At 44.1% G+C, this 26,165-nt stretch overlaps 1 protein-coding gene across 2 annotated transcripts in view; it reads right to left on the bottom strand.

Annotated features, from left to right (window-relative positions):
* TMPRSS15 (transmembrane serine protease 15) overlaps positions 1-26,165 on the bottom strand; it is a 1,488,231-nt gene that overhangs the window by 155,157 nt on the left and 1,306,909 nt on the right. For both annotated transcript variants that reach the window (XM_085623059.1, XM_085623060.1), the window contains exons 21-22: positions 1,137-1,186; positions 756-930 (exon numbers count right to left, since the gene is read on the bottom strand). In XM_085623059.1, the coding sequence (XP_085479185.1) occupies positions 756-930; positions 1,137-1,186 (225 nt within the window). The remainder of the gene's footprint in view (positions 1-755; positions 931-1,136; positions 1,187-26,165) is intronic.

The raw sequence follows: 26,165 nt of genomic DNA on the forward strand, positions 1-26,165 counted from the left end.
CCCCTTACACATACAACGCATGCAGCCACTCACCTACAAGCACTGCATTTTCTTTTCCCATGCCATTGTCACTATTTCCATAGCTGTGACCCTCTTTCACACACCTCCACACTGAATCACAATTACAATTGATACATGTTACCTTTGCCATGCGCAATTTGCAAAGAGGCCAAGGACTTTATGTGCATGTATTTTGAACACCTTTCTGACCCGCTTTCAAACTCTGTGAGAAACTCGCACTGCCTTCAGCCTGTGCTCCAGAGCTCTGAATCGTGGCCTCTTAGGAGCACCTACCTATAACTTGAACTCACACAGACACCTACAGGCGATCACTTCATTGTACCCACAAGATGAATAATCAGCAGGCAAAAATAATGCCGAAACCCAGCCGCCAGGAAAAAGAAAACACTCTTCGGGAATGTGAGGTAAAGTAAAAAAAGTGTGAAGGAATCTGTTATTCCTTCTCCATTTTCCGCCCAAAGCTGGCCTAGTATGGCTTTTCCATTCGCTTATGTACTTTGGGGCAGATTTACAAACCCCTTGCGCCACTTTTGCGTCACTTTTCCCATGTTAAAAGCGGCGCAAGGGGCTTGTAAATCTGCCCCTTTGTATGCTTTGTACAACAGTGTGTTGTTTTAGGTACATGTAGGCATTCACTTTATCAGCACGACTAATACTCAATTACTGTATCAATCACTTAAAATATATATATAAATGTGTGGACACAATGTTAGTTTTGCATGGAAAACTCTTACCCATACACGCAGTGTGCTGCTGAGACAAGCCATTCGTTGCTGACCAGGGTGGCGCCACACACAGGCCTCCCACCGAAGTGCAGGGACACAATCCAGGGCCATGCGCCCATGTTGGCATCAGTTCCTCCAACTATTTTTGAAAGGGTCTTGCTCGTCACAAGGCGTTTACCGCAGGCTGGAAAAAATTAAAAATGAAGAGCATATTACAGTCCATTTCCACTTATAAACTACGCTTTCGCGGATTCTCGACTGTGCATTCTTTTCCTTGTACAATATCCCACTTGATTAAATAAATCGCCTTTAAATAAACGCTTTCTTAAATGGCATGTACGCTTGGTTAAATAATAATACCATAAATTATCTTTGGCAGTGCATACAAACCTCGACTGTTGCACTGAAGATGAATAACCGAATCATTTAGACATTGTTCTCTGCAAAACAAAGAGAAATACTTCAGCTTTCTTGTATTCGCTCGTGGTTAAATAACCCTATTGATTGCGGGTCTGAACTTAAATGATGCTGCAGCTGAATAGATTGCTTTCGGAGACCATTTTACCATTCTGTCCACCAGGGAGCAGTGTAACCTAAGGAATGCCTCCTGCTGCCTCCATAGTAGGTTTCAAGTGGACAGTACAGAGACACCATTCACTGTAAAACAGAAATGCAATGCGTGTTTCATGGAGATGAGAGGACTGTCAAGAAGTTCAGTTCCAATACTACTGTGATATTTGTGGATAAAACTCATATTTGCTAGGGATCATGAGCATATAGGCGTGCGGTAACCATTAATGCAGTAGGTAAAAGTACATACATCAGGGAGTGACTGGCTTTGCAATTTAACCTTACATTGGGTGTTCAAGAGAATCGTCTTCGTTTCTATACCTGGAGTTCTCTATTTCTCTTTCAGAAATAAGTGGGTGCTCCCTCTGCCCAATCAATGAATGTTATTCCAGGTGAGCTTGGAATGTCTCTTTCTTTGAATAGCACTCTAGACTCAGCTACTTCTCACCTAGCTTAATGGGATGCTTTTAGGCAAATTATTATTTTTCTTACACTTCACAAAAGCATCCTTTTCAACCTCTTGCCCCATAACCTAAGGCAGGCCCCAGTTATCCTGCCCGCAGGGTGCATCCTTCCATTACAGGCCCAGACGCACGTTCAGCTCCAGGCTGCACACTGCAGCGCCCTGGGCTTTGATGCATGATAAAACAGGCTTCTTCCCACATGCACTTTCCAACAATGTACTCATACAATCTCCGTACATTGTGGCAAGCACGTCTATTCAAATCCCCGCCTGTGATTTCCCAAGTGCCTCCAGGACGCCCAATCCGTTTTATGCTAAATTGCCCCATTTTTAAGAAGCTCGCCGCCGACTGTAGCACTGTTTTGATCTATACCTGCAGTACAGCAGGGACACTCTACAATGGATTCCTTTGTAACCCGTATTGTCATAAGGCAGGTAGAAAATCCCTGCTGAGACCAGTGTGTATGATGAAGATTTATAGCGAGAGGAAGCGCTGGTGCCATATCCAGACTGCTATCTCACCTGTCCTGTTTATTATTGCTTGTGCATAGCAGGGCACTGGGTACATCGATTGCTTGTGAATGTCAAGAGTAAGCGTCGCACGCAGTCGATGAGGATGTGTGAGCATTGGTGCAGGTGCAGTCTTTCTTTCAGAAGTGGCTGGACACTCTTGCAGGGGCTTGGAAGCAGGTATGTGGTGGATTTTTGTTCGCGCCAATCGCCCATCTGCCTCTGCACCAGCCTTTGATTTCTTTCCTGCATTGGTAAAGTCAAGGCAGTTTTTATTGCGCCCGTGCTAGGGAAAACACAGGGGCGCATCATATCCTTGTGAATATGGCGCGTCCCTGCATTTTGAAAATGGCGGAGTGCAGTACTGCCAAATTTGGCGCTCCGACATTTTCTTGTGCATATGCCCTCATGTTTTCCTGTGCTAGGATGTTGCTCAAGATTTTTATTTAATTCTTGAGCGATGTGTGTGATTTCAACTCCCTGAGTCATTTTCGTCAGTGGTTTTCAAGGGAGTTGCCACTGTTTTTATGCCTGAAAGCATATCAGTAGGTTTGTGAGAGTGAAATAGAGCAGAAGAGGTGTGATGGGGCTGTGTGACTATGAGTTTTGTTATGCTATCCTTCACCCCATAAGTTAACACTGGCCATGTTTGTGCTGTCATGTTTGTTCTGTGGTCTCCAAAGAAGCTTCTACTGATACCACCACGTACAGTTAGCAGGAAAGCAGGCGGTAAAGCAATGCCTAGTACTGATGGCCGTGGCTGGAATTCAATTCAAGCCATGCACAGGCGCATAAGCACCTTCTGTCATTTCGCAGTGCCTTTAAGGCTTATGTAATTGAATAACAAGACCGCCACAGTGCTGTAGCTTTTAGTTGCCCATTGGATATAAGGAATTGCACACATTTTTGATTGATTTAGCCACATTCCTTGGACAACCACTGGTACAACATCAGTTACACATTTAAATATATGGATCTAGAAGCAGCAACTAGGAACGCTATCCTCCTCCTGGGGTTCATTTATTCACAGGAACACTATTGTTTCTGACAGATAGGTTCTGTGGCTTTTGGAGAGACCTTGCGTCTCCTTCGTTTGAGATGTGGGTCTGAAATATTAAGCTTTTTTTGTACACTGATTGTGCTAGCATCTGAAGAACCGCATCAGTGAGGTAGATGTTCTCCTCCGAAATTGTTTCTGCAGAGAGGAGGAGCCACACTGAAGATTAGCAAGAACCTGCTCTGGGGCCAGAATGTCTCACAAGATAATAGCAGCAATGGCAGTGAAATAGAGTAACACAGCAGTAAAGGTTTGGTGTAAGGCCAAAGGGGCTTATTTAGAGTTTAGCAGAGAAAGTACTTCATCGCAACTGCAACGGAGTACCCTCTCCCCAAACTGAAGGTCCACCTGCCTGATTTACAGAAAGGAGGACCATAAGTACATCAGTGACCAAGACTACTCACATCTGCATTGCTGACATACTCCTCAATGGCCCAACAGAGTTAGGGTTGCAGGAGGTTTGGTCATTCAACCACCCGCCCAATTTTGAATGGGCTGTTGAATGATCAATTTCCACTGTCCATCACTGCCGGGTAAAACCTGGCAGTAAGGGGCAGTGAAAACTACATAATAACCCCCACACCATGGGAGTTTTTGGATTTTCAAAACCACAATCCCACTTTGGGAATTAGTTTCAGAAAATACAAAAACATGTTCAGAGTGTGTGGGATGGTACCATCATGTTGAAGATATCCTCCATCATAGTATTAATACATTAATAGAAACAGCTGTATCAATCGTTCCAGCCAAAGATAGAAGATGACCACTGGGTCAGTGGACATCTCTAAGTCTGGTGAGTGGAGGATACTTGTAGAAAATTACTTGTCTACTATTCTCCACTGTACTGCTCTGCTAGAATGTTCCATGACATCATAGAATGCCTGAGTGCCTCTCTGGGTTAGAGTGTCAGTTGGTCAACTCAGGCTGAGCTGTTGGGAGCTTGCTCCTGGTGGGGCTGTCTTTGTACCATCTATCTTCTCCTACTATCCTGACCACCTATGCTGGAACCAAGCTACTAATAAAGAAGTATCCTACATGTACAGATGGACTCTGTATCTTCCTTACAACAATACTCATTATGAGAGAAGTAAAGCACTCTATCACACTAACGGTATGGCCACCAAACTTGAAAACCGGTCCTAAGATCCTTCCTCATGTGACTGTGCCATCTCTTTCTTTCCTATCTTTGTCCTTGTCCAAGGTGATCTCCAAAACTGCACATAAATCCTCCCTAAGCTTACCATAGTTGCACCCTAGGGTATGGGAGAACATAAAATGATCTTATCTTGGAAGGGTTGCTCCCTCAATCCGTCCACCTGAAGTAACTCTCAAAGCAAGGGCACCTTTGTCTCTACTACCTTCAAAGAAATATAATATTTGTGTACATTTTCTAGGCTGTTATTGCAGTAATACAGCAAAGGGATTTTAAAATCAATTTGAGGTGTCCCTAATCCAACGTCAAAACTGCAGATAAGGTGCTCCCCGAGGGTGCGTTATGTGCCTGCTAAGAGAGGGGAAAACGTAATCTGATCTAATTTTGAGACTATAGTTTCAAACCCTATGCCAGAAGTACTGCCTGGTGGCAGCAGACGTATAGTTTTGTGATGTTGTCTCTGCTCCGAAGATAGGTGCCTCCAACCGCACTCTATATACTAATTGAAATGCCTTCTCCTAACAAGGGCATATTTGAGTTTATTTTTTAAAAGAATGGGAATGTGTGTGAATATTATCTGGACTATGTTTGCACATTTACATCAGAGGAACGCAGACTGAAAACTGATCATGCTCACTTTCAATGTCCTATCGGTTGGGTTACCTTTAGATGTGATATTCATTTTTATAGCACTTGCACCTCCAAAGCTAGCAATGTTTAAGTGCTTTCTAGAAATGAAGCTTGATGACCTAGTGCAGACAGTGACAGGGAGAGAGATCCAAATGCAAGGGGCCAGAACAAAAAGCTCCAGTGACATCAACATAGTCTATGTATTGTGGGACCGAAAGACTGAACAGGATGTCAGGTGAGTATCTGCGATACCTTTCTGAATAATTAAAAGAGCTGCTCCATAAATGTATTGATGCATCAATATCTTGGACTTATGGCACATCTTTTTAAGCCATCCGGAGAAGGGCTGCACGTAAAGACCTGGCACGACTAAAGCAATAGGGCTTCAATAGCAAGTTGGGCAGCCTGATTTCGAAACAAGATAGTCAGGTGTTAAGGAAAGCCCTGATATACCTAGATTACATTGTCCAGGCTGAAGTCAATTATGGTTGACATGATGAGATATATTCCACTTTAGTTGAGGAAGTATCTCCAAAGGCACAACTAGAGACTACTGAGGAAATGTTGGGGGCAAACATGGTATTAGATTCAAACTAGAGTGAAACTGAAGTTTAAGATTATGGACTGTGGTAGGGCATTGACAAGCTCAGTAGGATAGTAACCATCAAGACGTTTGCAGGAATATGTGCCTATCATTAACTCTGTTTGCTCAAGTTGAGGTTCAACCATTGGCCTCCCACCAGCTGCTTTGTACATGGGCGGAAATGGTACATCATAAAAACCTTTCCCCTAAAGATGTGTTAGTATTGTTGGTGTACATGTAGAAGTCAAAGGACTTTAGAGAAGACTCGATTAGTCAGGGTCTCAAAGCAGATATTAGGATGAATATGATAGCATCCCTTGGGGAACGCCATAGTCCAATGGAGCAGTGGAAGAAGAAAATGAAGCCAGAATCACAAATGGATAGTTTCAAACCCGATGCCAGAAGTACTGGCTGGTGGTAGCAGACCTATAGTTTTGTGATGTTGGCTCCGAAGATAGGTGCCTCCAACCGCACTCTGTATACTAATTGAAATGCCTTCTCCGAACAAGGGCATATTTGAGTTTATTTTTTAAAAGAATGGGAATGTTTGTGAATATTATCTGGACTATGTTTGCAAATTTACATCAGAGGAACGCAGACTGAAAACTGATCATGCTCACTTTCAATGCTCCTATCGTTTGGGTTACCTTTAGATGTGATATTCATTTTTATAGCACATGCACCTCCAAAGTTAGCAATGTTTAAGTGCTTTCTAGAAATGAAGCTTGATGACCTAGTGCAGACAGTGACAGGGAGAGAGCTCCAAATGTAAGGGGCCAGAACAAAAAGCTCCCGTGACATCAACATAGTCTATGTATTGTGGGACCGAAAGACTGAACAGGATGTCAGGTGAGTATGTGCGATACCTTTCCAAATAATTAAAAGAGCTGCTCCATAAATTTATTGATGCATCAATATCTTGGACTTATAGCACATCGTTTTGAGCCATCCGGAGAAGGGCTGCACGTAAAGACCTGGCACGACTAAAGCAATAGGGCTTCAATAGCAAGTTGGGCAGCCTGATTTCGAAACAAGATAGTCAGGTGTTAAGGAAAGCCCTGATATACCTAGATTACATTGTCCAGGCTGAAGTAAATTATGGTTGACATGATGAGATATATTCCACTTTAGTTGAGGAAGTATCTCCAAAGGCACAACTAGAGACTACTGAGGAAATGTTGGGGGCAAACATGGTATTAGATTCAAACTAGAGTGAAACTGAAGTTTAAGATTATGGACTGGGGTAGGGCATTGACAAGTTCAGTAGGATAGTAACCATCCAGATGTTTGCAGGAATATGTGCCTATCATTATCTCTGTTTGCTCAAGTTGAGGTTCAACCATTGGCCTCCCACCAGCTGCCTTGTACATGGGCGGAAATGGTACATCAGAAAAACCTTTCCCCTAATGATGTGTTAGTATTGTTAGTGTACATGTAGAAGTCAAAGGACTTTAGAGAAGACTCGATTAGTCAGGGTCTCAAAGCAGATATTAGGATAAATATGATAGCATCCCTTGGGGAACGCCATAGTGCAATGGAGCAGTGGAAGAAGAAAATGAAGCCAGAATCACAAATGGAAAATGGTTAGAGAGACTGAAAGCATGAGCAGTCTGAGTAATTGATCTTGACTGCCCATAGATTGTCTAACAACAAGGATTGAGTGATAGTATCAAATACTGCTGCTAGGTATAAAAGAATCAGGACTCTGACAATGCCACAATCTGCTTCCATCCAGAGGTCATGAAGGGGCGTGTGGAGCACAGACTCTGTGCCAATGCTTAGGCTGGAATCTGGCTTAAGAGGGATCTAGAAAACTGGAGGATTACAAAGAGTTCACACAGGTATTTTGCTACATATCTTTTGAGAATTTTTAACTGCTGCTTTGAAGAAAGGCGGTGGAAAAATAATTACTCAACATAGAGACGCTGGCCTCCAGATTAAATAAAACACTTGTAGATAAAGGCAATTTGAATTGGAATGGAATTCAACTTGCTACAAAGAAAGACTGAGGGTGTGCCTTAAAATTTCCAAGGTAGCTGGCTGGAAAATATTCAAGATGACTAGAGGGCATGGAGAAGGAAGAGAACCAGATCAGAGTTCAGTAGTAAAATAACAAGAAAAGGTTCCCCCGACAATAAACGTCCAGGAAAATACAATCTTTTATAGTTTGACAAACATTTTTGTTTTTCTCAGAAAAAAGTACCTAGTGTTTCTCACAGAGATTGAGAGAGAGATGCAGAGGAATGAAAAGTTGTGGGATGTATCAGTTCATTGCTAGTTCTGAATACCATTCCCACATGTTATTAGCTATGGAAACATTAAGGCGATTTCTCTAGTCAAGAATGGCAATTGCATGCCATTTAGGCGTGGTGTTATACGAAATGTGGTGTGCATACTCTGTTTGGCAGGGGTTAGATTTAACTAGGTGTGAGTAATATTTTCATAGTTTATTTTTGCGTATTTACAGGAAAATATGCAAAATTATGTGTAGTTACTATTTAGTGCTATAACATCGAGTGAAATGCATCCCTGCATCATTTTTTCGACATATGTATGCATTTTGCAATAATTAAGTAGCACTAACAACACAATTATTCACATTCTGGTTGTTCTTGTTGTTCCCACTCTTTCAAAGAGTATTTTTGTTGAGAATGGCAGTGAAATTACACAACGTGACATAATTTTACACCAAGCTTGGCAGAAAGCTAGATCTTTACCCAGAATGCATATTTTTTAGTGATTTGGTGCAAATCTATTCAGTAGTTTTGGAGAAGTTAAGGTTCAAAAGGTATAGATATTCCAGGCTGCGGTACTACTGCACAACTGGTAGATCAAAAGATAAGATCTGATTAGCTGCCATCAACATTTAAAAATATGTTTTGGAACCGCTTTAGGACTCTGGAACTCAATTCCTGTGTTGTAGTAATAAAAAAACAAATAGAGGGTCAGGGTAGGGACACCCTATTTCAATAAGCCTTGCGTGGGGAGGGGGCCACGAAAAAGCCAAGAACTTTTCAATTATAATCCCACTTGGGATGGGCTTGAGTCAGGTGGGTCATTGCAGTTTGATTTCTTTTTTTATTATTTGGAAAGGGGGCATGCAAAGGACATGTGTAATATATTTGTATATATGTAATTTAGGATGTCATCAGTTATGTTATCAATGATGTCATAGAACATGTCAAGAGTGATGTAATATTTATTATCACAATCAGTGCATGGTGAGGGCGTGAGTTATAGCTAAATTAAATTTCTGTGTTTCTTGTAGTGTAAAATATCACTCTTAAACTGACATTTTCGCCTCACTATTACATCACTTTAATCTTTGTTTTTTTCAGTGAATGTGTAGGGTTTTTTTCAGTGTATAGTAAGATATTAGTATCATACCTAACTATAATGTCACTTTAGCCTTTGTTTTTTCAGTGAATTTCCAGGTTTTGATTTTTAAGTAAATTAATATTTTATCACCATACATAACTTTGCCAAAAACCTGCAGTTAGCCACAACACACCATGCACGGCCAAAGGCAGTGCTTTGCCAGGGTTAGCAACAGGACCAACTGTACAAATGTGTCAACCAACCACAGACACTGTTGAAAAGTGGATAAGTAGTGATAAGTAGTGACTTACCACTGGTAATACAAACACAATAAAAGGGTCAGTCAAGGTCTATTCCCTTGCTCAACCCTTAGTAGCCAGCAACGAGCAGGCAGGCATAACTTAGGAGGTCTGTGTGTAAAGCATTTAATAACACCAATACACTAAATAAGTAAGACACAACACACAATAAAAATTCCACTCCAATTTATAAATATAGCTTATATATTTAAAAACAAATGGATGTTGGCATGACAAAATACAATATAGGAACCGGACATATGAATTTTTAAAGAATAAATGCTTTCTAGTGCTTAAAAACATATAGCACCACTTTAGGACATCTGGCCGAGCTTGACAGGGACAAAGTCAAGGTTTGAGGCTGATAGCGATGGAGCCCTGGTTGGACACACTAAGCGGGAGGCCTCGGCCAAAATTTTAACTTCGGACTTAGAAACATTTATGGAGGATTTATCTTTTGCCATGGAGTGGTCTCCTTTTTTGCTGATTTTGATGCTACACCATCGGATTGCTTTTCCGCGAAGCCTCGGCCAAATCCTGGAAGTCTGGAGCTCCTTAGCTTTAAGCGGAATGAACCTGAAATCCAGGCTGGGACGCAATTGAAGATAGCCGGTTTGACTCTTGACGTTGAGTCGGTCACATCATAGAGCTTTTTGCAAAAGGAGTACCTCTTGAGGGTTCAAAGTGTCCAAAACACCAATTTAAGGTTCTGGATTTCCCTAGATGGCCATTGAGATGTCTGGACTACAATTCCCAGAATGCACCCGGTCAAATCCTTAAAAGTCCACTGGACACACTCCAGGATGGAGACTCTTGACAGAGATGATGCAGGCGAGCTCTGTTGACCTGTGGCTTGCAGTGAGTCCACTCCTTAATCCTTCTTGAAACAAGGCAAAGACCTTAGGGCTGTATTACCAGATTGTGCAGTAGGTGCAGTCTTTCAGAGTGCAGTCTTTTGGGTGCAGATCTAGATTCCAGCAGGGCAGTCCTTCTTCTCCTTGTAGTTTCAGGCAGTAGATCTGAGGAGCTACGCAGCTCACCCATATTTATTCACAGTTTCTAGGTGTCAAGCAGGGATGTATGACCATTTCCTCCAAAGTGTGGCATATTTTGTCCCAGAAAGCACTATTTTCTCAAAATCCTACATAGGAACTTCTCCTTTGGGGTTAGATCCAACCCACTGGTGTGGCTAAGTTTCACTAACACTTCCCTACCAACCCACTGACTAATTTAATTACTGTGGCCCGTGTGTGGCTGGGGGTGAATGATGTGGGGTTCAGCCTGTGCTGGTCTCAAACTGTCATTCTCCCTTTGAAGATCAATTTGGTTCCACCATCCCCTTCCTGCCTTTTAACTTATGCAGCTAAAGTTCTCCAGCCACAGGAAATGTATTGTCTACTCTGACAGGATATGTCACACCTCATCAAGCAGCTCTGTCTCAGCCTTGGAAAGGCTGGCCAATCAGGAGAGGGCAGCTAGAAAGCTGGATTTTGGCTCACAGAAAAGAAAGTTTAAGAACTTATTTTCTGTAACAGTTATTTTGGATTCATCTTAACTATGCATTAGATACTTTGAAGTATATTTTTAGGTGTCTCTTGTCAATATTAAGACTTAAATAAAATATCTCAATATTAGCCTATGGGGCCATTCACTACAATGGGTAAAAAGGGAATTTACAATTTTTCCCTCACCAGGGCTTATAAAACATATTTTATAATGCCCCTGCTTATAGTTACAAGGCACCCTACCCCTAGGGCACCTTGCGGAGACTTATATGTAAACATAAGTTAGATTACTACTTTGGAAGTACCCTTAATTCCACAATCAATTTGCATATACTTACAATTTATAAGCTGTCTGCAAGGCAGGGCTGGCTTTTAAAATGTCAAAAGGCAACTCAGCAGTGCACACTTTAGTGTAGGAAATCTACTGGGCCTCTTAATCTCCCTGCCCTATTATATATTAGGGACTTATAGGTAGTTTGAATCCCACATGCCTTGTTATATAATTGGGTTTTACAAGGGTCTGTCATTGCAATTATAATTATACCTAAAAATTTTAGAAATGGGGGTCTCTAGTTGGCAAGGGCTTGCACCTTTGTCTAAATAGGGACCCTTCTTCCGAGTCAGGTTAAGGGAGTTACACTCCTAAAATAACCCCTGCACACCCCCTTGGTAGCTTGGCACAAGCAGTCAGGCTTATCTTAGAGGCAGTGTGTAAAGCATTTGCACATAACCAACAGTTATACAGTGTAAGTATGACATAAGGAATATCCAATATTTTTATATACTTAAGACAAGACCAAAATGATAAAAATCCACAATAAAGTACTTAAAAATCTTCCGTTATCAAAATAACCTTGTAAAACAGTTCCTTGATGTCAATAGCTCTGTCCGGGGCTATTACGGCGTCGTGAGCAAAGAAATCCAAACAGTTCTGGGTGACCGCGGCATCACGGGCCAGCTACAGCGTCGGGAAGACCTGCTAACAGTAATTTTCAGAAATGCAGGGCGTCGATGACCTCTCGATGAGCTTCCGAACACACTGCATCCGCAGGCGTCGGTTCCGGAGGTCGGTGCAGGAGTCGTCGGGGCCCTCGAAATCACACGCGTTGCAGCTCGATCTCCTCTTTGTTGAAGTCAGGAGCACTGGCCTCGGCAGGCGTCGGGTGCTGCGGTGTGAAGTGCAGCGGTGCAGCGTGTGGTGCCCTCAGATCGCGGTGCGAGCAGCGTCTCGGTGGCGGCATCAGTTGATGTCGTCGGTGAGACCAGGGTTGTGGTGTGAGATGAAGGCAGTGCTCGTCACGGTGCTGGCAGGTCACCGTGCAAGCAGCGGCGTCGTTGTTACTGGAGCGCAGTCGTCGGCTGACGAACTGGAGTCGATGTCACCGGTGTCGGTAGGCTAAGGCTGCGGTGTGGGGTGAGAGCGATGCGTCATGTAACTTTACGAGCGGTGCCCTCGAACCACGGTGCAAGCAGCAGCGTCGATTCCAGTGTGGAGCAGCGTGGTCTGGGATACCAAGGCGTCGTTGTGAAGTGAGGCAGTGCGGAGTGCGGGGCCCACAGGTCGCGGTGCGAGCAGCGGCTCGGTGGCGCCATCAGCAGGTGTCGTCGGTGAGACCAGGGTCGCGGTGCGGCATTGGGGCGGTGCCCTCAGCGGTGCCCTCAGGACAGGGGGCTGACACGGCGTCGTAGACGGCGTCAAGCTTGAAGTCTTTGCTGTTCCTGAGACTTCTTGAACAGGAGGCAAGCTCTACCTCAAGCCCTTGGAGAAACTCACACAAGAGGATTGCTGAAAGTTTAGTCCAGTCCTTTCACTGCCCATGACAGAAGCAGCCACTGCAGGCCAACACAGCAAAGCACACAGCAAAGTGGTAGTTCCTTCTCACAGCTTCTCCAGCTCTTCTTCTTGGTTGGCAGTCTTCTTGATCCAAAAGAGTTCTGAAATCTTGGGATCTGGGTCCCAATATTTATACTAGCAAATCCATTGTCCTCTGAAGGCAGAGGGTCCTGTACCTAGTTCAAACCAGTTCTGGGTGCATTCTGCCAGGGTGCATCTTCTTCCTTTGTCAGTGTGGGCCAGGGTCTTCAGACGCACCACAGGAGGTGGAGCCAGCATTGTGGAAGGCAGGCATAGCCCTATTCAGACCCAGGTGCTACTCCTCTCACCCATCTACATGCCGATAGGTCTATTCAGCCCTGTGCTGACTCACCCTGTCTCCTGGAGTCTCCCCCAGCCCCTGTCACTCACAAACCAGACAGACAATACACAAGCTAGCAGAGGCAGGCTGTATGGTTAGGTAAGAAAATACCCACTTTCTAAAAGTGGTATTTTCAAACACAGAATGCTAAAACCATCTTCACTAAAAGATGTATTTTATCATTCTGAGTTCAGGCATACTAAACTCAAATTTCTACCATGTTCCCTGGGTCAGTTAGGATTATAGGATGTTATAATCAAACTGCCCATTCTGGCCTATGGGGAACCGGTAGCCTTGCAATAGTGAAAAACGAAGTAGGCTGTAATTCACTATCAGGACCTGCCACACACACCAGGGCATGTCCTACTTTTCACATACAATGCACCCTGCCCACAGGGGTACCTTGGGCCTACCTTAGGGGTGACTAACATGTAGAAAAGGGAAGGTTTAGGGACTGGCAAGTGGGTGCACTTGCCAAGTCGACATGGCAACCCCAGGCGGCACAGGGGCTCTGCAATGGCAGGCCAGAGTTACACTTTACGGGCTGTTTGCGTTGGTGGCACAATCCAGTGCTGCAGTCCACCAACAGCATTTGATTTATGGGCCCTTGCACTTGCAGTGCACTTTACTACGGACTGACTCATAAATCAAATAGGCCAATCATGGAAACACCGATCGATAGCACATTTTATACAGAGAGCATATGCACGTTAGCCCTGAATGGCAGTGGTAATGTGCCCAGAGTCCTACAACCAACACAAACAGGTCAGGAAAAAATAGGAGGAAAAAGCAAAACGTTTAGGGATAACCCTGCAAAAAGGACCATCTCCAACACTAACCATGCCCTTTTAATCAAAGCACATGCCCTAGGTCTGGTTAGTAGAGCCCAGGGCACAATCAGAGTCAGAAAACCAGCAACTAGTAGTAAAAATAGGGGCAAAAAGTGGGGGGACACTGCAAACAGGACAGTGATTTTTCACACAATTTCATTCTCATTTTTGCTTTAAATCATTTTTTGAATCTCACTGGACTCTTGCGGCAGCCAACAGAGGCCCTAAGCTCCTGTGGGACTCTTGCAGGAGTAAGGGGGTCATGCTGGTCCCTGTTAGAGACCCTCAGGATTGTGGCAACCCCAATAAATGTGTATTTATATTTGGTACCCCCACCCTGCCCCCTTATGCCCTAAGGTTTTTGTAATTTTCAGGACACAGGGACCAAGTTGTTGTGTCGACACGTCCTTAATGGCGGCTGCAACATTTATCTTCATTCTTAGGCCAGCCATTTGTAGTGAGATTTCCCAATGGGACTAGCAAGACCTAATTGCTCCCACAAGATAGAGGCCATTGAGGGGAAAAAAGCCCCAACTACCAATCAGATTTCTCTATTAGCTGAGGTTGCGTGTCCGCTGGACTCTGTAAATGTTGTACCTCAATTTCTCAAAAACAACTGCATGGTTTTACACCAAATCACAAAAAAACACGCTTTCTGGGTGAAAATCTAGATTTCTTCCAAAATTTGGCTATAGTGCTGTTTAAAATTCATATGGGAAATTGCATGGAAAAATTTATTTTGACACCTCCACTTTTTCTCAGCCCCCACGTCATAGATCACACTGACATTTTGAGGAAAGAAGCTGAGTGGGAGGAATCATTTGTTTGGAAAGTTTATTTAAGATTAGTCAAACATTACCAAACATAGTGATAAAATAAAAATCATTTTCCCTTGAAAACTCAGTCCTGTCTATAACTATACATATGTGTATATATTCACTGAAGAAAAAAGGTTAAAGTGACATTGTGTTTAGGCCTTGCAATAATATAAAAACAAATATTTTAATACAACAAAATAAAGGATCTAGAGAGGATGTAGCCTAACGGCTAGGGTGGCCGATCTCTAATCTGGGGAACTGGGTTTGAGTCTCAGCAATGTCACTTAACATCCTATGATTCTGGGCAAACCACTTAATCTTCCTGTGCCTAAAAAAAATGAATGTGGCCTTGTGTAATGGAACTAACTGGTGCGCATGTAAAGCGTACTGATACCTGATACCGTCAGGTCAAGTTCACGCTATATAAAACTATGAAAGAAAAATGTATCAGTTATAATTTACTGAACTAACTATAGCTTTTGACTCCGTCATGCACTGCTTATTACCTCCCATATTACATCCCACATGACATGCTCAATGGCATCATTGACGACATGAAGATGGCATCTTAGTGATTGTGGCAGTTTTAGTAACGCTTACCATACTAAAACGTATTCAGCAAGGCACATCTAAACCTAATTTCCTATACCTTCTTTACTGATAATGGGTGTAAGCTTTTGCAACATGCTTGGCCTCCAAATGAGTCTTGGGTTTTGTGAAGGGAGTGAGTTCTCTATGAGTGGTTGTGCCCAAGGCAAACACTGTATGCAGGGCAGACTTACTGAATCTTGACTTGTTGATTGACCATAAGAGGTCAGCACTCTGTAAAAGCTTTGCTAGAGGGCATTGGTTGTACATAGTAGGTGCTTGATCTCCTCAGGATCCTAAAGTGTCTGGAGGGGGTGAGATCTGTGTTGTGTATCGGTGTGAAGACTGTATGCATCACGTATTTGTCCACTCATGTGTGCTTGATTGCCCACAAGTGGTTGAATGTTTGCAAAGTGGTCAGTACAGGGTGACGGCTATGTGTAGTAGGGCCCTCATCATCTAAAGGGATTTGAGTGTCTAGAGTGTGTTGGTTCTCCATGGAGGGTTAGAGACTGTTCACAGTAGGTACTTGCTCCATTGGCTACAAGGAGTTTGCTATCTGTGTGGTACAGGGCAAAGGATGTACGTAGTAAGGGTTTGGCCACCTAACAGGCCCTGTGTGTGTGACGAAAAATTTATGTTTTACCTTTACATATTTCTGTGCCAGTTAGTACTTACTTTCATATCTGAAATGCTGCAATGGTTTGTGGAGTAATTTGAGCAGTAGTAGGTTGGATGATGTTATCAGTGATGTTTAGTTTTTTGTTTTAAAACAATAGTTCTATATTACTGCACAGCTCAACTATAATGTCACTTTAACCTTTGCTTTTTCAGTGAATTCTTAAGGTATTATTAAATGTACAGTGAGATATTATGACCAGAACCCAATATAACATCACTTTAACCTCTGTTTATTTTAGTGAATCTCTAAGGTTTTTTAATGTAAATAAGATCATGTTACCATATCTAAACAAGTGCGACTTTCTGAAACAATAATTCCAACTTGATGGTAGGTTGACATAAACCTTATAACTCCCTGCTGCATCATTAATACAACAAATGACAAATCGTTCCATGAAACCATTTAAATGAATATGAAACAGTCCTATAATGACTAATGCAAATACGTTAAAGACCAGGTTCAAGTTTAAATCAGGCTTTTCGAATTCACAAAAAGGAGTGAATACGTTTAAGGATAGTTTTAAGTTAATACTGCTTTGGAGGAAGTCTATGCTACATATTTCACAAAAAGTTTTGAGCACCATAAAAACTACGTTGCTGACAAAGATCAGTTTAAAAATTGTATTCACTAGAATGTAGATAATATATTTGCCTGCAGAACTGAAACAAAGAAACATAGGGGGATATTCACAAGGATCTATCTCCGATTTAACAGCACTTTAGCGCAGCCAAAGTTGCAATAAATGTATCGCCCCATTCACAAGCTGGTGTTAACAACCTACAGCAATAGTTTATCCGCGATAGCAGCCACAAAAAACATCGCCACAGATGACCCCCGCAACTATCGTTAATGAGATGCAGAGTAGGCGTTTCCGTGCAAAAAGCCGCGACAACACTACTCGACAACATTCACAACGAGCAGCCAGAACTGTGATAAGAACACAAAACAGGCAATAAGGCGCGTTAGCAGCAGGAAAATAACACCTGCTCTGACCTGGTGCAAAGTCAGACGGCAGCCTGCACCAAAAAAAGGGAGCACAGCCCACAGCCACACTTGAAGAACAGATGCACCCGGGCTACTAAACATGCAGCCCGAAGTGCCGAAAGGGCAACAACACCAGCTGCCACCACCCCCAGGCCCCCCTCCCCGGCACCCCCCGACCATACACATGGCACATCAGCTACACCTAAACACGTACAAACTAATACGCTTGATGTCGCACAATCACAAGTGGTGACATGCATGTGTCGTCACAAAAATGAGCATCACACATTCACTTTCAAAGCAACAAATGAAACTTTATTAAAATGAACACTGAAATGAAATAAACACACATGGCGTCTCCCCTCGGTACAATCAATAGGTCACCGCCTGCAAAATTATGATGAGAAGGTGTGTCCTGCGCACATCAAAGGACAGAGAGAGAGCAAAGGAGAGAGAGAGGAAGAGAGGGAGAGAGAGAGAGAAGAAGAGAGGGGGAGAGAGAGAAAAGAAGAGAGAGGGAGAGAGAGAGAAGAAGAGAGGGGGGAGAGAGAAGAAGAGAGGGGGAGAAAGAGAGAAGAAGAAGGGGGAGAGAGAGAGAAGAAGAGAGGGAGAGAGAGAGAGAGAGTGCCGCCCTGTGCACCCAGGCCACACTGCTCACCTGCTGCCACCTGTGTGTCTCCAACCACTTGCCAGTATGTGTAGCAGTACACCAGGTCACACATCTGTGACAGAGCCGTAAACTGAAACACAGTCTAGATACATGATTGGCACAGTACACAAACTTGCACAAGACAACATCGCCTGCCTGCCCATGCACACCCAAGCAGAGGCACCCCACCTTCCCTCGCCGCCCATCGGAGCATGCCCACCCATGCACACCCATGCCTTACTGCTCACCTTCCACCACCGGCGTGTAGACAGGAGCTCCCACCATGTGCCGCTGCAAGCCATAAGCCCGGGGCCCACGGACATGGCACCCTCCACACCATGCAGCCCTGCTCCGCAGGCCATCAGGTCTCACGTTTGGTGCTGGGTCTTGATTATTCCATGGCATAGGACATACCAGTGCACCCGGCATCATTGCAGGCTGCACACCCGCTCAGCCCAATGGGTGTCACTAACTCTGGGATCCCGGAAGCGACGCCACGTGGCGGTAGGGCCGCGCTGCCCGCTGGCTCTGGCCTACACTGCAGTCCAGCAGGGCACACAAAACCTGAGCTGTCCAGACCGCCGAGACGGGGCATCATCGCAGGCTGCACACCCGCTCAGCAGCTTAAGGTGCCACTAACTTAGTGCACCCAAAGTCACCGTCCCGTGGCGGGGGACTGTGCCGGCCGCAATACTCTGAGTGCCACTAACCCTGTGCAACCCCAGTCAGCGCCACGTGGTGGGAGGTCCGTGACAGCTACAAGGCCTCGGGTGCCACTAACCCTGTGCGCAACAACTCATGGGCCCTTTATGATTGAGAACCTTGGAGCGTCCATCATCCAGTCACCACTGGCAGAGGGGAATGTGATGTAGTCGGCCCCTTATGTTGGCGGAGTCACATAGCCTGTGACGCCTGTGCCGGATGGGTGTGGTGTGACATGCTGACAACTAGACCAGTGACCTGCACACCACCAGCGAGTACGCCTGCGGCGGGTAACATTGAGGGCCCCCCCTTGGAGAGTAAGTGAAGTGGTCTGGCCTGCCATACGCCTGACCAGCGCAGGGCTTGCAACAATGACTCGTAGGCTCTGGGCGTGGTTCAGTCCATGTACGGACATGGAAGTGACTGATGCGTGTGTCCCTGTTGTAGTGTTCACAGGATCCGGTACACAATATGCAATGTAACACCTTCTGACAGGCATCCCACAGGATGAGCATCATTGACGCAAGGGAAATCACATTCCCTGCATTCATGCACACATTCATACATGAATGAAGAAAGTCATGACACAGCAGTGCGTCACTGGATGTTTATTTCACAACCATTGCAGTTCTGCAGCTGGAGAGGTACAGGGCAATGCCGAGCACACTACACAATATGGGCCCGTGGAGGGCCAGCCAGAGTCCATCTGGGGATGACAAGTACTGCGGAAGAGGAAGGGCACAGTTTGCAGTCTGGTCGCCGTGTCATTGGTCATGAAACAGGATATGGCAGTCCATGTCGCTGTCCAAGGTGAGTGCATCAGAGTGTATTGGGGGTCAGAGGAAAGTCATGGAGCCATGTGCGGCACCAAGCAGTAACAGGCCAGGTGGCGGAAATGAATGCTAGTGCCTCCTGATCACAAACCCATCCACGTCCTCGTCTTCGGATGTGTGCTCTGCCCCACCTGTGGGTGTTGCAGTACCGGCTGAGGCACTGTGTGCCACTGACACATCAGGTGCCAGAGTGGATACATCTGCCGCACTGTGAGGCAATGGCACACCAGGGGGCGGAGATGTGGATGGGGTGGGGGCAGCAGCATTCATCTGCACCACGCCTTGTGGCAGCAATGCCATGATGAGGATCTGCAGGGCATGGTAGATCCCTGCTACATTTCACTGATGTACAGCGGTGGCTGCCATCCTTTCCACCTCCATCCGCACCATGTCCTCCATGAGCCTCTGCATGTGTGCCAGCTCACGGCTGGTATCGCTGGTGCCCCTCTGAGCGTACAGGTGTTCTTCTCTCCACGTCAGGACTCCAGCAATGTCAGTTAGGCCTCGTTGGAGACCATGGAGCGGGCATAGACACCCATGGATGGCGCCCAGGTTGGTGGCCATGAGGTCGAACCCCACCCGCACCTGCTCAGCCGTCTCCATCTGGGCCTCCAGCACATGGCATTGGAAGGCTGCGTGTTGTTCCTGGGGGTCTTTGGAGACTGCTGGGGCCGTGGGTGCCTTCTGCTGGGTGGTTTGGGTGGTGGGTGGGATCTCCTTGATGCAGCTGGTCAGCCCTGATCCTGGAGGTGAGTCGCGGATGATGTCAATGATGTCTAGGAGGGCTTGTGCATCGATGCTGGAGTTGTCCTCCTCGTCATCAGTGAAGAGTGGCTGGGACTGCTCTGCAGGGGGAGTTGACAGTGGCCCTGCAATGAGAAGGGGAGATGGTGTATTGTGATGTGTCCACATGTATTTAGGCGCATGGTACATGTTGACATTCAGACAGCATGGCATTGTATATTGTGACACTCTATGGATCTGGGCAATGACCCAGAGTCATTGAGGGTGTACACTGTGCTCTGCTTGATTGTGCATGTTTGCCATCGTGGCCATCTCCACCCGTCCCCCCAGTACATAGTGGTCACTCACCCTGTTGCGGTTGTGTTGTGTCCTGTCGAGCAGTGCCCGGTCCCCCGACTCCGGACACAGTATCCACACTGATGACTGTTGACACCAGCTCCTCCATGTCATCCAGCACGAGCTGTGGCACTGGGCCCCCACCTCCAGTCTGCATTGCTGCCTTCTGGGTGGCTGCGAGTTTCTCCTTGGTCTTTCTCTTAATGTCATTCCATTGCTTCTTGACCTCATCCATTGTCCTCTTGTGCTCTCCGATGGCATTATCCTTGTCCACGATGTCCCGCCATATTCCAGTTTTGGTGCCCAATGACACGTTGGAGGTGACGACCAGTTGTTGATGGTGTTCCATCACCTCCATGACTATGATCCTGTTCGCCTGCGGACTGAACTTCGTCTTTCTCTTCTTCTTGTCCTTGCCCTTCTCTGTCCCCGAGGTCCCGGGCTGGTCGTCCGGGGTGCTTGTGGGGTTGTGCTCGTCCTCTGCGCCTGCTCCGGCTGCCTCCGTGGTGCTTGGGTGTTGTTCAGTTTCTGTTTGGGTGTTTTTTCTACTTTTATGGTGATTTTTCCCGCCTGCCAGGTGTGTGTTGCAGGCCTGGCATTGCTTATCGCTGATTTCCTCATCACGCTTTGGCCCATCGCAGGTTTTTTTGTGTTGTGGCTTGTGTTTTTATCTCCATCGAGGTGGTTGTATCGCCGACATTGGTCGCGGTTTAGGCAGACTATCGCATGGTATCGCCTTGTTATGAATTCCACGTTGACACAGGTTTATTTCCCCGCGATGGGCTGCGATGTTGAGAGTTGCATTAAGCTACTCTTGCGGTAGTTATCACACGTTCTTGTGAATATACCCCATAGTCTGTTATTGAAGATAATCTTTTACCTGTAAATCTCTATTTCTTTTGTCGTCTTATGTTGTGACAATCGGATGAGACTTCCAAGTAGCACAGCAACATTTCCTACTCATTGTGCAGGATTTTCTACCTTGTACCAAATCTACTGTCCAGTTTCTGCAACCGCTGATTTTGAGAACGCAATGCCTAGATATCAAGTCTAGATATCAAGCAAACATTATCAATGTACTTTACATATGAAATAAAGTATCCTCTATTGTATATTATGAAGATAGTTAACTCTCCAAGCAGTTCAATGACCACATAGAGTGATGAAGCCGAAAGTTGACTTCCTTTGAAAGGTCATGAATCTCCGAAGTGACCTGCAATATCTTTTTAGTGTTCTTCAGAAGGCCTTTTGGGGCCCATGCATCATTCTAAATACTGGTCGCTTTGCGACCGCTATTTTAGCATTTGGGATGCATCAACCCAAATGCAAATTCGCAATTTTGCGATTACTTAAATTGCGAATGCACTTAGGGAATCACAAACTGCGATTTCCTAAATGCAATGCATGATGGAAAAAATAATTGCGATTTCGCAAATAGGAATCACAAATTATCATCAATTTCATGTTGATGGTAATTTGTGATAACTTTCTTTATAATCTATGGTCACAACAACACTCTTTCCACAAACTGCTTAAATCCTTGAGGGCATATTTAATAACAGTTCATGCAGTAAGGCAAGTTGCTGTGCTGTGTAGCGTGAACGGGAGAGAGATGAACATCTCCATATTTACCTAGATATGGCACTGATCAGCTTACTCTACACGCTGGCACACTTGTGCACCATGGGGAAAGGGTGCCTGTGTTACGGACAGCCTTATTTTTGTGCAAGTAGGTATACCTTCCTGCAAAAAATTATCTTTAGAGACATATTCTTCTTTCTATGTGTGCTGCAGGATGCATCACAAACGCAAATAGTAAATAATGAGGACAAAAGAGGATATTTCTCCTTGTTATGCCTCTATTGGGTATGCGGGCTATTTTGAGGCAAACCTAGGTTTGCATGTCTTTGTAAATCTGGGTTTGCATCAACGTACGTTAGTGGATGCACGGGAATGCCCATGCTCCGGCCATGTAACTCGTACCCAACGCAAAGTAACGCAAGGCAGCGCTTTGCACTATGTAACCTTACTTTTTATATACTATACCACGCAAAGTAACACAAATCAACTTTGTATGGCTTAGTAAATGACAAAATGAGTGACGCAACACTGATGCAAAATATTTGTAAATCTGGACATTGGTGTAAGAGTAAGGTTGCAAAGGAAAAAAGTGGAATCTCTAGCGTGAAATTAAACACACCAAAGCAGCTAGCAAGTTATTGCAAAAATATATTAGAATCAGTAGAATGTAAAACAGATTAAAATATGATGTAACTCAGAATGTACAAAAACATGCAGAGAGGTTCTATGTTTCACTAGCCTTCAAAACTAAACATGCTGAAATAAATATCTCGTTTCAGCTGACCACTGGTTACTAAAGAACTACAGAGTAAAAGAACAAAAACAAAAACAAAAAGCTAGCCCCCTTTTTCATTTTTTTAAACTACAACTGTAATTGTTCTCTGTGACCTGCCTTTCACCTTGTTTGCCTGCTCTGCAAGAGGAAGTATGGGCTTATAACTCAGCTGTAATAAGTTATTACAATTGAGGAACTACATCCATTTGATAATACAAGTGATCACAACTCAGTTATAATAAAGAAATTAGGGACAGGCTATTTTACAGGGATTGCAAATTCCCATCTATTGTATATATAATTAGAGATTGGTAACAGTGAATAAGGGGGTTGATTTTGACTGAAATGACGTCTAATTAGACAATGGGAGCAAGGCTTGCGTTTTTTATAATGCACACTTGTACCCTCAGGGTCTCCCACCACCCACTGCACCTTCCTTCACACTCCTGGGAATCCCTTTATGGCTTCAAAACCGTAACAACTTTTGTTAAGTATTGCTACTATGTCATAATGCATAACAATAAATTCAGTACTATGTTCACAAAAACGGTGATTCAATCATTTCCAAAGTTGGTGATCCTTATTATCTGCCTTTTCATATCTGATTTTTGATATGTTAGATTAGTTATTGACAAACCTTTACATTTGTGGAGTTAGCATGTTAATGCGTTTTGTCCATGTGAACTAAATCGTCCACCAATGATGTCACATTAGGTAATGCACTTAAAAGAAACGATCAAGCAAGTTAGTTTATGTAACTTTTTATTCTTGCTAAATTATTTTGTTGACATAAGCTTAGTCAGTGGAAAATGAATGACTCCTGCCTAGGAAAATAACCGGAAAAGGGCTTCCCACAGTGGTACCATATGGGCTTAACAAACTGCACATACTTTTACCTCTTGTCGCTAACCTCGTGCACTGCGAACTATGGGGCATATTTACAAGGGAAGTGGAGGAGGGAGGTATGAGACTTCCTGGCTTAACGCCTCACTCCACCACTTCAGAAACGCACGGTTGCACCATATGTACAAGAAAATGGTGCAGCACTGCATTTCCCCCTGCGCTACACTTAGCAGCCTAGCGCCAACGCAGGCACCCTTGCACCATAGTGCAAGGGTGTCTGCATGCAGGGGAAAATTGTTTATGTGCAGGAAGGTCTACCTTTCTGCACATAAACAATCTTGAAATGCTGTTCTGTAACTTCTATGTGTGCTGCTTAATTCAGCACACATAGAAGTTGCAAAATGGCATTACTAAAAATGATTGTGTATGTGCAGGAAGGGGGACCTTCCTCTACATAAGCAATCATTGGCCTTTTGCTGTTTTCATGTGTGCTGCACATCGCAGCACACATGAAAACAGCAAAAACGAGGAGAAATGAAACATTTCTCCTCGTTGCGCCAGGGTAAGACCAGGTTTTCCATGGTCTTAATTCCGGCACTGCCTCCTATATATTCTTCCCTTGTAAATAGGGGGCGGCATCAGAATCAATGGGTGTTGCGTTGGAACACCACTGCAACACCCATTGCCCTCCCCTTTCACCCTAATCATAGCGGGAAACGGGGCCTTTTGTACACGGCAGTGTTAAGTGGCTTAACACTGCCTTGTAAACAAGGCGAAGCCCCTATCGCCACAGGAACGTCATAAAAAGTGACGTCCCCATGGTGATAGTGGCTTGTAATATGCGCTTATATCAACGGATGTACATTCTTGCACGTGATCTGGTCTATCGCCTGTTTAACCTGTTTAACTCATTTTAAGATTCTCACAAATTTGAGGAAATATTAGACTGTCACAGCATGCATACACACAGCAAAATATACCACAAAAGTGTTTAACCGCTTCAGTGCAATGATTTATGAAATAGAAGTTGGCCATCTCGAGTCAAGCAGTTTTTGTACAAGAAGATGCAATTTTCAAAATACAACTAAGAGAAATAAAGATATTTCTCCTTGTTACGCCTCTCCTGGGAAGGAAAATGTTTTTGGCGCACACCCAGGTTTACCAGTTTTGGTAAATCTGGGCATGCCTCAGAAAACATGGTCGTTGCGTGAGAACACCCATGCTACGACCATGGAATGCCTCCCTAGGGCAGAGTAAGGCAATGCAGCGATTTGTGCTGTGTTTCTTTAGTTGAGATTTATGAATCCACTCAGGGCGATGCAAAATGGCCCTGCGTAGCTTCATAAATTTAATTTTTCAGTTGGGTCTTCCATGTACCATGTAGCGATGTGCAGGTGTGAAACAAGTGGGGTACGAAATATGGCCCTATGTATATGACTAGTGTGTAAGGCATAAAAATACTGCATTATACGTGTGTTCACTTTTTAAAGTGTACTAAGCAGAAATGCGCACACGCATTCTAGTTATTTCTCTAAAATTGTTTGCGAACAAAAAATTCATGTAGAATAGTTTTGTTTAGGATGTACATAATTCTGTGGCCTACTCACGACTCACACTTTATGCACAGCAAGAGGTTCCCTAGAAGCTGGTTGCCTGTCTAAGCAGAAATGCAGAATTCTGTGGGTGTAACAACTCTCTTCATAAAAACAGAAAACATGCAATGGTAAAGACAATAGGTTTGACGCTCATTCTCCAGAACTGAAAAGAGCAAATAAAATATGCCTGCTACAGTGCAAAAAGAATAAAAAAAATGTGTTTTAATATATGCAAGGCATAGATGACAAAGAATTAAATGTGTAACAATAGAGTGTACTTTTCAGATGTACAACAGTCCGTCATTCATTTACACTGAAGCAGGAGGAAGAAAGTGAGAATAAAATAATTCTGGGGTCTGATCCAAGATCTGATTGACAATGTCTGAAGCCAATTGCTGAAAGTTCTTGAGCCAAAGAAACCACTGTATTAAGGAGGTTGAACCAGAGTATACACCAAATACAGTAAGTTTGCCATGAATGGTGCAAGCGCCATTGATAGTCCAACCTAAAATGTTCTACCTTACCTGCAGTATATGTTTTACTTTGTTTTAACAAAGAATACGATTTTTTTTTTTTATGAAAAAAAAAATCCTAAATTCCTTGTTACATTCAAAAGGGAGATCTCTGGCCCAGTTGCAGAGCGCACCAAAAACAGACAGGAAGCTGTTAATAGTTCACTTGTAAATTCTGTCATAAGAGTCTTACCCCCTCATTTGAGAGGTTGAAAACTCATAAATCTACATCTATGTGTTAATCTACACAGGTAAATGATGAATTCCAGCTATATGGATATTTACTAGTCATAATTGTAGATGTACATGAGGAGAGCTACACATGCAACTTACCTTTGTGAATAGGGTCCTAAGCCTGGAGTGGCTATGGGCATAAATGATTTTGATAACCAAGAGCCCAGATCAATTAAAACATCTGCTAAGTCTTCTTTTTGAGGTGCAATCTGTTCCTGAGTTACTCTCCAGATGATTAATCCCTGCTATATGTTCACTGTTGATATCAATTCACCCTTCCTACTCCCAAAGGCAATTTTATTGTCCCCTAGGCTGTTTAGTTAACAACTAGTATTGCTCATTGAAAATGTGGATTGACACCCAAAGTTGACAAATGGCTTATCACAAGGCATATATTTCCTTCAATTTTGGATGTCTTACTTTTATATAT

This window comes from Triturus cristatus, chromosome 8 (genome assembly GCF_964204655.1).
Source record: "Triturus cristatus chromosome 8, aTriCri1.1, whole genome shotgun sequence".
NCBI lineage: Eukaryota > Metazoa > Chordata > Amphibia > Caudata > Salamandridae > Triturus > Triturus cristatus.